Here is a 17,669-nt window from a genome sequence, read left to right as displayed (position 1 = left end):
GCTCGGTTTGAACTGCAGGAGATTCTCTTGACCATGTCTACATGCCTAAATGCACTGAGTTGCCGCCATGTGATTGCCTGCTTAGAAATTAAGTGTTAACGAGCAGTTGGACAGGTGTACCTAATAAAGTGGCCGGTGAGTGTATGTAACTCTGCTGACCCCCATTCGACCTGTGCTGGACCCATTCATAATGAGTCAGCCGTCACTCTGCAAGTAGGCCTAGCATACATAATCCCACTCCCCCTCTCTCCCTAGCTCTTCTAATCAGTTATTGTTTAAAACAAGTGAAGGAGCTTTCTCAGGGATACCTTTTTTTTTTTTTAAATATATTTCCTAGGCCATTTATTTCAGATAATTTTCATTTACATGTATTGCAGCTCTATGTGCAACATACATCTTCAACATAAGAGGAATGTAGCACAATATGGACGTGAAAACAGTTATAAATAGCCTATTTGACAATAAAATTAGTTTTGGTTGAAATCAACAAATAATCATGATAATCGTGATCTCAATATTGATCAAAATGATCATGATTACCATTTTGGCCTTAATCGTGCAGCCCTAGGAGTACTACTATAGAACACTTAATACAAGTCTGTATGGATATTTAAAAACATTACTGTTAGAGTTTTAAACTCCATGCCTAAAAAAACAGATTCTTCACCAATGTATTAAGGGTAAGGTTACGTCATTGTTGTGTTTCTTCCTTCTTTTAGGTGAAGTTCAGTGAATTAACCATCGATATGTTCCGCATGCTTCAAGCTTTGGAAAGGGAACCTGTAAACCTGGCGACACAGACGCCAAAACAAGGAACTCTGGTGAGTGTCATATCTGAATAAAGTTTGTGAGAATATTCTGACAAAGGCAACTATAAACTGTTACGTCTCATAAATGATACAGTCTCTCACAGGGCCAATCAGTAGCAAATACCAGTATTTCACCATGTTTTTGGACTGTATCAGTACCCCTCTATTTATGCTATTATTGAGTGAAATGCATCATTCTTTCAAGAGTTGCATCACTCCCTACTGGTGTCAGACTAATTTAGGGTGACAAACATAATGAAAAATGTAACACATAATGGAAGACTGTACATTAAGTACACTGAAACTGAAATATAACAATATTTAAATCAAATATTTTTCCACAGGAGCCCAATGAGAAGCCAGCTAAAAGAGAAAACCCTCACAAGTATTTGTTGTACAAACCAACATTCAGCCAGCTTTTTACTTTCTTGTCGGCCTCGTTTAAGGTTAGTATTAACTTTAATTTTAGCCTTTCTGGGTTAAATGGTCAAGTTAATGGTCTATTATTAGACATGCGATATCACCAAGATACCGTTATGTCAAATATATTGATTCTCTCATCCTCCAGGATTACAAACAAGTGTTCTGCAACATTGTTGCTATTAAGATTTCTCACCTTTCCACTGCCATATTTATATGAACATCCAAACATTGTTTCGCGGTTATTTTCATGTTTTACTGAGAGAAAATTGATTGTGACACAGGATCTGACTGGGTGAGATTTTCACAATCTGGACCCTCATTAGATTAGGTTTTCTTCGACACCCCCTACCCATTATTCTACTCTCTGTTATAATCTAATAATTTCATGTAGGGATGGGCATTCAATTAAATTTGCTTAGTTGATTGTTGGGAGAATTAATCATTCATATTTTTTATATTAAAAAGTCATTATTTATTTGCATTTTTATGAATTAAAAATGCAATGAAAATACAAAAATACAGTGAGTTTTTCATCAATGAAATCTTTATTACAAAAAGAACAACTAGTGGCAGTTAATCTGGAAATTTTTTAGACTTGAAGATATATGCCCTCTAAAGCAGCGGAACCTGCAGTTGCGAGCTGGAGTTTTTAAACGGAGACCCTCGTTTGTTCCTAAATAAAAATAAAAAAAAGAATCATGTTAAACAATAACTTAACCAAAAACATAAGAATACTTAGATCTGGCAGGTTTTGTCAAATGTAACTCAAAACCATCCAAGGCACGGAGTTGAGAGAGAGGGTGAGTGAGATAAGCCTACCTAACAATTAATTAGGCTACTTAACAAAGCCTCTTTAAAAAATAACTATTAACTCACAAACAACTTCTGCACCAGTCTGCTGATTTTTGTTAAGAAAGATAAGCATGTTGACATGATCTGGGGTCAGACGCGACTGCCACCTGGTGACCAGCCGCCAAAAACACCCACTCTGAGGGGACTGACGTTGCCAGGATATGGACAGGTACCTCCGCGCTAACTTTGCCAGCGTTTGCGCTCCCCTTGTCTGTGTCAGACAACGCAGCCTCATCTCCCCCAGGCTGTGGGAAAGCCGCCCTAGCACTCTCCACTGCCGCTCTACCGTGCTATTGCCAACTTGATGCTAGGTTGAGACTGAGAGCAGGATGCACCGCCACAAACATTAACCAGGGTCAATGCACTTTACGTGGTACATCATTTGAGTCGTGGCCGTGTTCAACTTATACTGGCATCACAGTGTTTGCAGTGAACTAAGTTTTTTTTTTTAAATAAAAATTTTACCATGCCACACTTCGCCGTGATCTCATGATTACTTTTGAAATATGAACGGAAACTTGCAGGTAACCGAGTATGGTGTCAAATATTGCTCCCAGGTGGTAAAATGTTTATTTGCTTGACACACAGTAAAATTAATTTTATTGCTTAAAGACTAACACAAAACAACCGGCATTAGTTTAATCAATAACAAATTAACATGATCAACAAAATTCTTAATGATCAATTATTGATCGTTGATTAATCATGCCCATCCCTTATATCATGTCAGCATTTAAAGTATATGTTGCAATGATATTAAACATAATCATATTGCGATGCTATCTTTTTTCTCCCCATTGCCTTTATTTTCAGGAATTGCCTGCCAACAGCGTTCTGCTTGTCTACCTGTCAGCAACTGGAGTCTTCCCTTCTGGGCATTCAGATTATGAAGGTAAATTGTTAAATATTAAACCCCACATTTCCTCCTGATATCATGGAATTTTGTTGGAATATGGACATGCCACCAAACAGTCTAAATTGTTAGATTTTCAAAATTATCTTATATTGTTAAATGATGATATTGCTGAGAAAATGTATTAGAACTTCCTTACTCAAACTTTGGTCCGTGGACTGGCACCAGGCCATTTAGAAATGGCAACTTGGCTGGGGGACCTCCTAAATAAATAAAATAAATATTATAGGTGCCCTGCCACACAAATTTCCTTACTTTGTGGTAACGTCTGAAGTGCTACCATGGACTCTGTATGTAACATTTTGTGTTAAAAAAATGCCTTTGGTTTATTTCAAGACATTCTAGCGTGGTATAGAAAGCCTGCAGGAAGACTCAGCTTGATTTGTGCCAGTTCTCATTATTATTCAATGAGCTTGCTTGACTCTGATTGGCTAACAGCATATTTAAAAAAAGTAAAAATGGTTGTGTGTGGTAGGGCACCTTTTAAGAGTTATTAATGAGTACATAACAGAGCATGGGCTTCTGTGGGTCTGCCAGTGTAGGGCAAGTTACTTCCAAAATGTAATACTTTATAGATTACTGTCATTTAAGAGTAACTAGTTATATTACATTGTTAATTTCTCTGAATTGTAATGCATTACACTACTTTTGCATTACTTTTCAGTTACTTTCACTAAAATAACAGCGGAAGTTTGACTTGGCAGCTAGTTTGTTAATTTTAACACTGGATCAGTAAAGTCTTTTCTTTATCCCCTTTAATACATCATAGATTATTCATAATATTTTGTATAATTAATATGAATATGCCAAGTAACTACAGCTATAAAAATAGATAAGTGAAACGTACAAAGGCCCAGTAGAAGAAAATGAAATCACTCAAATAAAAGTGCTTTACAGTTGAATTGAAGTACTGCATGGTTGTAAATTGTTTGTTTAAAGCCCTTGAATAAGAAATTCATAATGTTTAGTTTAAAACAGTCTAAAGGAAATGGTAAAGTGTAGTGTGATTATTTACATTATTTACAGTACTTAATTTACAGCAGATATGTGAAAAGGTACACAACCTTATTTGTTTTTGTTTAACAGTAATTTAGTTTCACTGCGTTCTGTCACAGGAAGTGCTTTAATTTTGAAGTAGTCTACAAGGAAGTTGTCTGTTATGTACTCTTGCTAGTTTACTGAGATGAACGTGAGACACTAGATGCAAAACATGTCGTCAAGCTTAGGTTGTTCATTTTCTAGTTTGTAAAACTGCAACATATTGAACAGTAAAATGGTCACAGTGGTCACCATTCAAAGCCATTCCACTACAAGCAGCGTTACTCTGCACGTCTAATAAAATGTAATAATATTACGTGTAGCAAGCCTAAACATGAATTCCTGACATGTTTACAGTGGTGTGAAAAAGTGTTTGCCCCCTTCCTCATTTCCTGTTCCTTTGCATGTTTGTCACACTTAAGTGTTTCGGAACATCAAACCAATTTAAACAATAGTCAAGGATAACACAAGTAAACACAAAATGCAATTTGTAAATGAAGGTGTTTATTATTAAAGGTGAAAAAAAATCCAAACCATCATCGCCCTGTGTGAAAAAGTGATTGCCCCCTAAACCTAATAACTGGTTGGGCCACCCTTAGCAGCAACAACTGCAACCAAGCGTTTGCGATAACGTGCAATGAGGCTTTTACAGCGTCCTGGAGGAATTTTGGCCCACTCATCTTTGCAGAATTGTCCTAATTCAGTTACATTAGAGGGTTTTCAAGCATGAAACGGCCTTTTTAAGGTCATACCACAACATCTCAATAGGATTCAGGTCAGGACTTTGGCTAGGCCACTCCAATCTCTTCATTTTGTTTTTCTTCAGCCATTCGGTGGTGGACTTGCTGGTGTGTTTAGGATCATTGTCCTGCTGCAGAACCCAAGTTCGTTTCAGCTTGAGTACACGAACAGATGGTCGGACATTCTCCTTCAGCATCTCTTGGTAGACAGCAGAATTCATAGTTCCTTTTATCACGGCAAGTCTTCCAGGTCCTGAAGCAGCAAAACAGCCCCAGACCATCACACTACCACCACCATATTTTACTGTTGGTATAATGTTCTTTTTATGAAATGCAGTGTTCCTTCTACGCCAGATATACTTGGACACACACCTTCCAAAGAGTTCCACTTTTGTCTCATCGGTCCACAGTTTGTTGTCCCAAAAGTCTTGGGGATCATCAAGATGTGTTGTGGAGAAATTGAGACGAGCTTTGATGTTCTTTTTGCTCAGCAGTGGTTATCTCCTTGGAACTCTGGCATGCAGGCCATTTTTGCCCAGTCTTTTCCTGATGGTGGAGGTATGAACGCTGACCTTAACTGAGGCAAGTGAGGCCTGCAGTTCTTTGGACGTTGTTGTGGGGTCTTTTGTGACCTCTTGGATGAGTCGTCGCTGCGCTCTTGGGGTAATTTTGGGCGGCCTGCCACTCCTGGGAAGGTTCACCACTGTTCCATGTCGTTGCCATTTGTGGATAATGGCTCTCACTGTGGTTCGCTAGATTCCTAAAGCTTTAGAAATGGCTTTATAACCCTTTCCAGACTGATAGATCTCAATTACTTTCTTTCTCAATTGTTCCTGAATTTCTTTGGGTCTCTGCATGATGTTTGGCTTTTAAGGATCTTCTGGTGGACCTTACTGTGTCAAGCAGCTCCTATTTAAGTGATGCCTCGATTGTGAACAGGTGTGGCAATAATCAGGCCTGGGTCTGGCTAGAGAAATTGAACTCAAGTGTGGACAACCACAGTTATAGTATGTTTTAACAAGGGGGGAAATCACTTTTTCACACCACTGTATATCTGTCAGAAGTTCAGACACACTGCTGTCCACGGTGACCTGTTGGGACTCAGAAGCTGTTTGTACCGTCTTTGGTTCTGGCTCTGTTACGCAGCGTAATAAGGAAATAATGTCCATCTCGCAAATGTCTCTATCTCTGTAGTCACATCAACCATCTGATACAGCAACAGTTGGATGGCTCAGTTGGTAAAGCAGGCACCCATGTTTGGGGGTGTGCTCCTTGGGTTGTGTTAAAATGCGCTGTAACTTGAGAGATTTTATTGAGTATAATATTACCGAAATTTAAGTAGCAATGCGTTATATTACTGTGTTATAGCAAAAAGGAATACACTGCTCTAATTGCGGTACTTTTGTAACTCCCAATGCTGGGACCGCTGTATTAGAGTGTGCAGGGACAGGGCCTGAAGCAATGACAGTGAGGCATGCAGGTGTGTGGCTCCTTTGGCGTTGCCAGAGTCATTTTTCCAGGGCATTTTATTACGCGTCGATAAAGCCACATAATTTTTTTCTGAGCTTTTGTAGCGTCAATAAAGACATCCACCAATCACATTGTGTTGCTTCTGAGGTGGCTGTTGTCTGATTTACAGTGTTGGGCAATTCACTTTTAAAGTTACTAGTTACTTCTTCCAAAAAGTAACTAAATTAGATATTCAATTACCAATTATAAAAGTAACTAGTTACTTCAGAAAGTAACTAATTTGTTACTGTCAGGTAAATTTTTAAATGCTCAAATGTGACCCCACCTCACCCCTCTTTCACAAAACATAAAATACACGTGCATGTTCAATTATTTATGATAAATCTGGGTATTATAATGAAATGGACACTTATTACAATACATTATTAACAGAGACTGTACAGAAATCCAATCTATTTTAATGTTGCCGTTAGGGCTGCACAATGAATCAAATTTTAATCACAATCACGATTTTGACTTCCCACGATCAAATTTGCGTGATCGAGCGATTTTATTTTATTTTTTTTTATGCGTCATTTCATAGCCCATCTACCGGTCCATAAACCACTGTTTATGGAGTTTCCTGCACCCCGTGCAGCTTAGTTTCTAGATGTAGACAGTCACAGTTGACAGAGTAACGGGAGGAAAACTCACCAGATAGCAGTCGGCCATACTTCGGTCTCAAGGTTTACCACTTTACCAGTAAACGCAACATTTTGTCCCGTGTGTGTTGTTTTTTAGACAACAGCAGTGACCAATGCTAGTCGGTGCTAGTAGCGTCTGTTAGCTGTTAGCTCCTCTAGGATGCACCGGTGCTAATTTCCTCGCATCCGCTGCAATGTTGTTTGTATGGATTTGGTTTAATGTTTTTTTAAGTAAATTTCTTCTGTAAAGCCAAGCCTGTGTTGGATCTCTCCTCTACTCTCTCTTCTCTTACTCTCCGCGCCCGGCAGCACAGCGGCCGCCGGTCCACACTTCTGACATTTGTCAACCGTTTACATTTTTTATTAACACAGCTGTATAATGTTAAGTATGAGGGGCAAACCTGTATTTGTACCAGTGTTTCCGCTGGTAACTCTATTATTGCGGCCGCCACGGCGAAGAACACAGAAGAAGTTATTGAATGCAACTAACTTCAGTTTGTAGAGTAATAGCGTGTGAGACGGAGCTGGGCCAGAGATGTGACCCATGGCCAGAATATCATAGTTCATAAAAATGCAGCACAGTGACGATACAGACATGTCATACACACGACGTGTGGATCCGCCATTCGACCCGTGCTGGAGCCATTCATAATGATCAGCCGTTGCTCTGTGAGTAGCATCCATCACACTCCCTTTTGCAGTTATAAATAGCCTATGTGACGATAAAATTTGTTTTGGTGAAAATCTACAAATAACCGTGAGAGTAATCGTGATCAAAATTTTGATAAAAATAATCGTGTTTATTATTTTGGCCATAATCGTGCAGCCCTAAATGCTGTGGGACAAAGTGAGACTAGCCTCCAATCAAATGCCATGTATTGTACGTGGATATTATGTCTAGTGGATCAATAAATGACACAATAGATATTTTGGAACTCTTGATACTTATTGCCCCTCAACAGGCCACAACTGGGCAAAATTAAATATAATACATTTTGTTTAACAGAGCCTTTCTAAACACTCAAGGTCACTTTACAGACAATAAAAAATAGATACAGGGAACAGAAAAGTATAAACAGTTATGAAAAAGAAAATGACAGCAACAGTGTATTTTCAAATAAGCAAGCTGGAACAGGTGGGTTTTGAGTTTTTGAGTCTGGTTTTGAACAGGGGGAGAGAGTCAATACTGCGGAGGTCAGGTGGGAGTGAGTTGAAGCTGAAGGCTCTATTTCCCTTGGTGACAAGTTAAGCTGGGGTTACAGTGAGGTGGATAGAGGAGGACAATCTGAGGAAGCGGGAGGGGACTGCGATGTGAAGGAGTTCAGATACATATGGAGGAGCAAGGTTATGGATGGCTTTGAAAGTATGCAGAAGGATTTTAAATTGTATTCTGAATTGAACTGGAAGCCAATTGAGCTGCTGAAGGACTGGTTATATGATGAAAAGGGATGTGAAAGATTTGAGTTGAATAAACTGAGTGCGGTCTGAGAGATATGAGCGGAACCAGTCAAGAGGGGTGTGAGAGATGCAGAGAGAAGATAGTCTATTGAGGAGAATGGAGTGGGAAATGGTATCAAAGGCCGCACTAAGATCGAGGAGGATGAGGATAGAGATAAGTCCGGAATCAGCACCTATGAGGAGATCATTGGTGATTTTTATTGGGGCAGTTTCAGTACTATGGGAGGGGCAAAAACCAGACTGGAAAGGTTCATAAAGACTGTCAAGGGTAAGAAAGGCCTGGAGTTGAACAGACACTATTTTTTCAAGTATTTTAGTGAAGGGAAGATTTGAGATGGGATGAAGATTATTGTAGTTGGTGGGATCTGAGACTTTTTTTCGGAATCGGGGAGACAGATGCAGTTTTGAAAAGTGAGGGGACAATACCAGAGGAGAGAGAGGAATTAATAATGGAAGTTATGAAGGGGAGGAGGGAAGTGGGACAGGTTTTGACCAGAGCTGTGGGGAGGGGGTCAAGAGACAGGTTGAGGACTTGGATTTACAGATGAAATCAGAAATTTTGGAGGGGGCGGGCAGAAGAAAGAAGCAAAAATGAGTTAATAGTGGGGAGGGGCAAAGGAGGAGGGGAAGGCAAGGGTGTCAAATGTAATTGCTGGTTTGTGGAGTTGATTTTTTAATAAAAAAAGATATAGATCAATTAATTACAAGTCTCATTTGAATACATGTGAGATGGCGGGGAATCAGGGGGATTAGTAGTATTATGGATTATTGAGAAGAGAGACCTGGAGTTTCCTTCGTTGGAGCAGATGAGGTGAGAATAGTAGTTTGATTTAGTTACGGCTATTGAGTTTGAGTAATGAAGAAGATGAGATTTATGCATTTCTTTGTGAATGGAGAGACCCTTTTTTTTTATAGAGGCAACCTTTATAGTTGGCGACCTTTGGTTTTCATGAGGCGGAGCTCAGGTTAACCATGGGGCAGAGCGGGAAAAGGACACAGATCAGGTTTTGAGAGGGGCAAGGAAGTTGAGAATATTGCAAAGTCCGGAATTATGGGTAACTAGGTGGTCTGGAGAGGAAAGATCAGGTATAGGCAAATTGTCAATGTGGAAGGATAGGATGTCTGCATTTATGTTTTTAATATAACGAGAAAAAATCTGGCGGACTGGCTTGATTACAGAGAGAGACAGAGAGATATTGAAGGACAAAAGAAAATGTGAACATCATCAGCATAACCGTTGGAGGGGATTAAGCCAGAGCAGCAGATCAAATCAAGTGAATCTCCTTTTATGTGTGTGGGGAAAGCAACAATTAATACTGATGGAATCCAGAACTGTCTAGACAGGAACTAAAGTCTCTGGTGAGTGGGAGGTTTATATTGTCCATGTGAATATTAAAATCACCTAGGAGAATGACATTAGGAGAGAGAGTAGAGAGGTGGGTAGGGCTGTAATCAACCAAAGAAAATCTTGGTCGACCAAAGTCCTGAAATTTCTACTACAAATCGACTTGGGGGGGGGTGCGGTGCGGAGCAGAGGTACTGTCCCTCTGTACTTGTCTTTGTAGGCTATTTGCAGTATATTTAATCGTTTTTGACCTAATTATTTTGCACTGGAATGACACTCGTCTGTCGGCTCCGACAGCGCTCTGTGCATGTCCTCGCACGGAGCAATTAAACACAAAAGGCACGTCTACTTCAATATATACTGCACATTTAAAGATATCTGTGGTCAAGCTCAGTGCCTCGCTGTGTTGCATTAACTCTGAAACTTTCTCTTTGGGCCCCTCACATTTTCCGGTTAGTCCATACATGATGGTGTGGCGTGCTGGCGCAAGTTCTTAAAACCTCAGCCCTCCACAACAGCAATGGGCCTCATATCCTGAGCAATAAAGTCGACAATTCTTTCCGTGATATTATTTTTGCGTTTGGATGGTAGAGGCTTAACATCCAGCGTGGTCTGGGGGGGGTCTGGGGAACGGTACCGTAGTTGCGGGTGGGTGTGCCGGTAGTTATAAAACGATAAACAAAATATGCCAATTCTGATATGTATATATAGCCTACTCAAAACAGACAGGGCGACCTAGCGCAGAAAAGTAATCTTACCGTGTTTAGGTGATATGCCATCTTTGTACTCAAGCTGCAATATGCAAACTGTTAATTGCAAATTTTGCATTCATCTTTTTTCCGTTATCTATTTCTGTAAAATCCTGCCACACTGGCGATGTCTTCAACATAGTAGAGGAGGACTGACTGTAAATGAAACACTCACAATTAAATAAATATTCAGCGAACCACTAAAACAAGGCTTTCTAGTTTTATCTTCAATCTGTCCCCAGTGGGTTGGGCTAATCCAAACAAAGTGAAAACCTCCACCTTCCACCTCATGTGAATCAGAATTGTGGTCAAGCCAGAACGTATTGACCCATAAAACGACTAGTCCACTGGGAGATTACAGCCCTAGAGGTGGGTAAGTAATATGGAGAATTTGATTAAAAATTGCTGTGTGGTTTGGGGGGGCGGTAGACTGTGGCAATAACGATGGGAGTGGGACCAGGCAATTTATATACAAAGCATTCCACAGAGCGGAAAACTGGAATGGGAACTGGAAACATCTTCCACTTCTCGCGATAGAGCAGCGCGAGACCTACCCCGCGGCCAGAGCCACAAGGATGAGAGTGGTAAACGAACCCTGGTGGAGTGGAGGCGTTGAGCTGGGAGAAGTCACTGGGTTGTTGCCAGGTCTCCGTGAGACAGAGGAAGTCCAGCTTACGATCAGTGAGGAGATCCTAGATAAGCTGACCCTTGTTTGTGAGAGAGCGGACATTTAGGAGACCAAAGTTGACAGTAGAGTTGTTGTAGCCGGGGGCGGGGCTTGCTGCCCTAGCCAGGTTAGCAAGCGAACCGTGGTCAGCGGTCCGGCAGGAGTATCTGCGGGAACGGCGAGAAGTGGACCAGAATGATGTTATTGGATTGGACTCATCAAGGTGGAAATTCTGGCGAGATCTGCGGTGGATGGATCTGTGGCGGGGAAGGAGCGCAATCTCAGGGTGTAGCTGAAGAACTAGCGTGGGAGGCACAGACAAAAGCCCGCGGAGCAGGAGGAGATCAGCCACTGTATACTGGGTCAGACCGGCCCAACGTCAATGTAGAATTGAAAGGACAGTCCAGAGGAGGATAAATCAATTGTAAAACTTGCAAGTCCACATTATGATCGGCCGCGGGCAGCTGGCAAACAGCGGCAACCGCTTGGAGTCGAGAAGACAGGTGGAGAATGAAGTGGAGAACGAGGTTAGTTTACCACACTCAGACACCGAACATCGGAATAGCAACAAAAGTTAAGACGTTCCAAGCGAAGGCAAAGGCTTATGCTCTCTCTTGAGTGCAAATACACGGCCCAGTGATCTGTAAAAACGTTAAAGTAACTTCAAAATAGTTAACCGGAGAGCAGCGACTGCAAAACGTCCACTCTTGTTAGAGAAATAATGCTTTTTAAGCACTATAGCAAAAATAAATAACAAATATATACACTCTTTGTAGTGCAAATAACGTAAGTGGCCCAATGTTTATACTTTTGAGCTGGTGTGTGTGTGTGTGTGTGTGTGCGTGTGTGTGTGTGTGTGTGTGTGAGAGAGAGATAGAGTGAGGGGGAAGTGAGAGAGTGACAGCAATTAGCTTCAGAGCGAGTAGCCACTCTAGAGTCATATTGCCTATGTTTTCTGACCACGGTGGGAAATCTTTAGCAGGAAAAGTAAACCCTCCCCCCGGTTTCTTAACGCCATACCTTTTTCTCGTTGACTGACTTACTTGTGTTGTTAGATGTGTCCGACTATGTGTGCTTTTGAACACCCAACTTTACCTCTGATTGGCTTACCATGAAATTTTACTCAATCTCAGCCAATCGTTGTCTCGTGCACTACCCACTAACCAAGGAAGGTAAAAAGTCTTTGCCTCTCGGCTCAGAGATCTAGTTGGTCTGATGAAAAAAACAGCTTCAATTATAGTAACGGTAACGTCTTTATTAAAATGGGAAGAGTCATTTGTTAGATTACTTGTTACTGAAAATAAAACGCCGCTATTTTATAACACCGTTATTCCCATCACTTTAGAGACGGCAAAACTTATGGCTCCTTTTATCCTTGACAAAGGCAGTGTGTTTATGCTCAAACTGCAGGCTCTAGCTACTTTACACTATTTATTTACAATATAACAGACGATTATTACACTTTTTTCTTGTTTATTCTTTAAGTCCCTGGTGTGTAACCTTAACAGTAAATAGTAGAGTTACTTTTGTCATTAAGTTTGTGAAAAAGATACTGCGGTTCCAGCCTGGATTACAAAGCTTCTGGATGGCCTACGATCTCATAGAAGATTTTGGAAGGCCCAGATTTTAACATGCAAAACAATTTACACTATTGATCTTGAGCAATTGAATATGACATGCTCTGGGGTCTACAATGTTGAGCTCAGAGGGTTCTCCATCTCACACATCAGGTGCCAATTATAGTGTGAGCACCTGAATAAAGCCCTAACAAACATTTAGCTAACACACGTTTAGCTAATGCACCCCTCTGTATAAATGACAAAAAGACGTTACTTATGAAGATAATACAAATAATGTTAATGCGTCCATGAAAACAGAAGTGGGGAGGGGGGGGGTTGCTTAATTATCTGACAGCAAAGCAAAGTAGGTGATTATTTTGTATAGCTGGAAGGTTAGGTATGTTAAGCAAAAGTTTACAAAACGTTTTATTTTAGGACACTGATAGACCTTGACAAAGCAATGGGCCATGCCATTTGAATTCAATCCATTTGTTTTCTTTTTTTTGTGATCAAATCTTTTCCTAGAGCAAAGTTCTACGACAGCGATCACAATTCTGCCTGTATTGTTGACTAAGAGGGCAAAACTTCAAGCGGGGGATTCCTTTTAACAACAATAGCCGCTCCTTTAGTTTTGAAGCTTGCTGAGGAGGATGCAATCGTATCGTAGAATCTGTTGGCTAATCGCCCGGCATCGGTCTGTAGCAAATAAGTCTCCTGTAGTAAAGCAACGTCAACATTTCTCTTTTAAAGTAGAGCTAGGGTGCTTGCGCGCTTGTGAGGTGCATTCAGACTACCACAGTTCCAAACTAAAAATGTAAGATCACCCATTATCAACAAAGATGTGTTCTAAATGCAAGCAGATATGCAAAAAGCAACTTCCTACTGCCTTTCCCTTGTCAAATCCCAACAACAGTGCATGTGCACACAAAACATGGAAGACACAGGAAAAATACAGAGGAGACAGTGGCGTGACAGGGGGAGGGGAGGAGGGGAGCCCCCAGACTAACACTAAAATTAGGTTAGTGATCTGATAACCTGATTGTAACATCAACTGGTTCTATACTGAATTAGCTTTGAAGTAACCACATTTCTTTTCAACTAAAACAAGAAACAGAACGCGCAAAATGGCGAGCACTTTTAAACAAGACAGATATGTCATTCAGAAACAGAGACTCTATAATTTTGTCAGATAACAGTACAATCAGATAACAGTGCCATAAACCTAGGACACATCAATAAATCAACATCAAGAGTCCATGTTCATCAGGCAACTCAAATTGCATTTGTAATCTACAATTGCACTGAAAAAATTTAACTATGATCAGCTCTGCTGAAAAGGGGAAATCCGCCATCAAAAAACCAGCTCCAAAGAAAGACGGTAAAGCTGCCTCCACTATGGAAGACTGTGTTGGTGCAAGCATTACCGCTTTAACTAGCATTGCCAAGCTAGCTTGCAACCCCTCCGTCATCATTACCTCCGAGGGGCACCCGGATCCGCAACCTACACTGACCATTATCTTAGCAGCCACCCAAAAGCTTGAAGAGGACATGAACTCTAGATTCAGTGTGCTGGACTCGAAACTAGACCAAGTACAAACTTTGATGACTGACCATGCAGCTCGCATTGCTGACATGGAAGGTTGCGTGACTGACCACAAGTTCCACATTACAGACCTGGGGAAACGGTGGAGAAATTGACAAGACCACAAAGCACTAGCTAATTGACCTAGAAAGCAGAGCTAGGCGCTCATTAAATATTGGGCTTAATTGAAAAGGCAGACAGGGACAACCTGACACAGTTTTGTATGGAGGACCAGGTCTAACATATTTAAAAATAAATACAGAAATAAATAAATGCTCAATAAATAAATAAGCATACAATTAATTGCCCCAAAAAATACAATAAACAAATAAATGTAGGTAGAAATTAAATTATACAGTGAGACATAAATGTATATATCTCTTTTAATTAGCTTCTTTATTTATTCACACAACAAGTTGTAACTTCATACAACAAGACCCAAACAAAGAAGCGCTGAACGCAAAATAGGTTGAGTTGAGTCTGAAGTTACTGTGTGTGCGACATAACGTTACTTTCTATGCATTCTTGATTAGTTCCATAACTTTGTAAATTAACAAAATTTAGCAAGGGTTTGCCTTTCTCCTGTGTCATTCTTGTGAATTGGTTTCGGTAAACACACTGGTTCAATTGGCATCACATGTAATGGTACATTCACCTTATGTCGTTCTCTGCCATCCGACGATGAACTGTTGTTTCGCTGACTCCAAAAAGCCTTGCAATGGCACCAACAGGCAAACCTGCATGTAAAAGTCCTTCCACGGAGTCCACAGGCAGCATATAAGCAGGGCGACCAGCTATCCCAGGTTTGTGATTGACGTTAGCGACCGAGTTAAGAAGATAGGCCGATTCCTCCAGATTCTGAAAAACTACATTCTCGACATCTGTGTCCATGTGTGCCGCTAACTGAAACACACGTTCTGTCAAAGCGTCTAAACAAAAAATTATAAAGTCAATACTTATAACGTTAGCATTGTTTTCAAAAACAGTTGCTAAATGCCTCAGCTCACTGACAACTTCATCGTAGGTAGCCATCTTTGTTGTGACTGTGGCCGGTGGCATGTAGATTCGACCGATGCAGTAAAATGCTAACCAACCAATGGGCAGAAGTTCACCCCTTAAGACCAGCCCCTCCTCATTTGCATAATGAGGCAGGAATGCATGAAGAAATGTAAAATTGACAGTCAGAAATAAGTACCAGTGGTGAAAATAAATAGGGTAGAAAATGCAACGGAAGAATAAAACAGACAAAAAATGTAAACACACACAGAAATAAATACATTTAAAAAGTAAGTAATTAATAAATTAAGTTGAAGATTATAACGGACAATAAATAAATAAGGTAATTATTACAAAGGTGAATAAATTAAGAAGCTAATTAAAAGAGATATATACATTTATGTCTCACTGTATAATTTAATTTTTTACCTACATTCATTTGTTTATTGTAATTTATGGGGCAATTAATTCTTGCTTATTTATTTATTGAGCATTTATTTATTTCTGTATTTATTTTTAAATATGGTAGACCTGGTCCTCCATAGTTTTGTTCTTGGAACAAACAATCAAAAAATCCCATCGTATAGGAGCGCAATCCTCATCTGCACGCCATTGTACTTTGATTGCAAAGATCCACCACTTCCTGGAAAAAGAGGAAGATCTTGGAACGTGCTTGCCCGGTTACAAACTCCCATTTCATTCAATGGAACCTGCATCAGCATCTACCCGAATTTCCCCCCTGAAATATGGAATGGTGCCGTTCTCCCATTTTCCCTCCCAGTCTGATCTTCACGTTTGGATCGGAACAGAAATCCTTCCAAGACCAAGCAGACGCTGAAACGTACATATACAGGTTTATCAATGTTGCAGCTAACACTGCCTCGCAGTGCAGCCCAAACACCTCACCAATCGGCTGCTCTCCAGCTTTTTGTTAAGGACTTTTTTGCTGCTCTAATTAAATAATTAGAGCAATTGTTATGGACATGACGGTAGATGGGATTGTTCAACTGGACCCCTGATAAGCTATGCTTTTTCTATTAGCCTGTGCAGTAGGTTTGATAAGGCATATAGTGCCCAGCTGCCTCTCAATGTACATGAGGGAATTTGCTCTCCACTTTGATTTGAGGAAGTGGGTGAATGGGGGGCAAGGTTCCTGTTGTGTGTGTTTTTTGTTGTTGTTGTTTGGTTGCTTGTTTATGTTCAACTAGGCTATTCCTGCTCTTTCCATTCTGCACAGTTGGCAGTGTAACTGTTTAAATATTAAAACAGCTTTGCTTAGCAATCCTTAAATATGGCCACTAGAAGCTCTCACCTTTTGCCACAAGGTGGTAACCTATCATTAATTAGCTAGAGTGTCAGAGGTTTAGCGTCAAATCTGAAATGAGGCATGGGGTTTTCTCATTTTAAATCTTTATCTGGGGATATTATTTTTATTCAAGAAACTCACCTGAAGCATATAATAATTAGGGATGTCCCGATCTCGAGATCGGATCGGGCCGATCTTTTCCTATTTTCCCGTGATCGGAGATCGGCTACATTACCTGACTAGTCGCGCCGATCTTTACGGCAACTGCCGTAAAGTACCCCCTAGTTACGGTTGACGGTAGTTGCGCAATACAAACCTCTGTGGCGGTGCAAAGCAAGCATGTCAGAAGTGTGGAAGTATTTTACTCTAGTGAGTGAAGACTGTCCTAGAGCATTGTGGTTATTATAACTAAGTATTCTGGTTTGGTTGTTTAGTTGTTTTCAGGACTACGTACGTATTTGTTCATGACTGAAGAATGGTCTTGTTGATTTTGATCATGTTTCAGTGATCATGCTACTTTTAAGTTGCAGTTCCAAAGTTTTGAATTCATTTGACTGAATTCTGTTTGCATTTTAAGTTGGATTGAGATGTTTCACATCAATTTACTGAATTATGACCAGTGATGTAGTGGAGGCTAAACGCACATAAACGCCGTTTATGCACCTCTCACAATTCTGAAATGGCGTTTCCCCACCTCCAAAGTGCGTTTATCCACCTCGGAATAGCCCAACGTCCCAAAGCCATTCGAAATTAAGCTTGTGTTTTAGTTTCATATTGTTCAATGTTAGTTTCATAGGTTGTTAAACCTAAGACGAAGTCAATCATATTGCGCTGCATTACTGTCAGTGTTGCAATCTCTTGCGGTGTTTGGGGTATAGTGCCCCTGACTTCGCCTTCCAGGCAGCGCTAGGATTGGGCAATGGTTTGGTGCCTTGAAGTCACGGTCGCAGCGCTGCCTTGAAGTCTACGTTGGGGGCTTAGAACATGAAGAACATTGCAGATACGGTAAACGTTTCTATGGTAACAGCACGTTGTACCAATCAGAAACGTTGCTGTTACGCTTAGGATTGTAGGTAATG

General features: G+C 40.5%; 1 protein-coding gene across 1 annotated transcript in view; it reads left to right on the top strand.

Annotated features, from left to right (window-relative positions):
- The window catches only part of scai (suppressor of cancer cell invasion), a 76,366-nt gene that overhangs the window by 30,867 nt on the left and 27,830 nt on the right, over positions 1 to 17,669 (top strand). Inside the window, exons 9-11 of the mRNA XM_034895516.1 lie at positions 720 to 821; positions 1,154 to 1,255; positions 2,898 to 2,976. Of these exons, the coding sequence (XP_034751407.1) occupies positions 720 to 821; positions 1,154 to 1,255; positions 2,898 to 2,976 (283 nt within the window). The remainder of the gene's footprint in view (positions 1 to 719; positions 822 to 1,153; positions 1,256 to 2,897; positions 2,977 to 17,669) is intronic.

Source organism: Etheostoma cragini, chromosome 16 (genome assembly GCF_013103735.1).
Source record: "Etheostoma cragini isolate CJK2018 chromosome 16, CSU_Ecrag_1.0, whole genome shotgun sequence".
Taxonomy (NCBI): domain Eukaryota; kingdom Metazoa; phylum Chordata; class Actinopteri; order Perciformes; family Percidae; genus Etheostoma; species Etheostoma cragini.
This window is presented reverse-complemented; position numbering and strand designations above follow the sequence as displayed.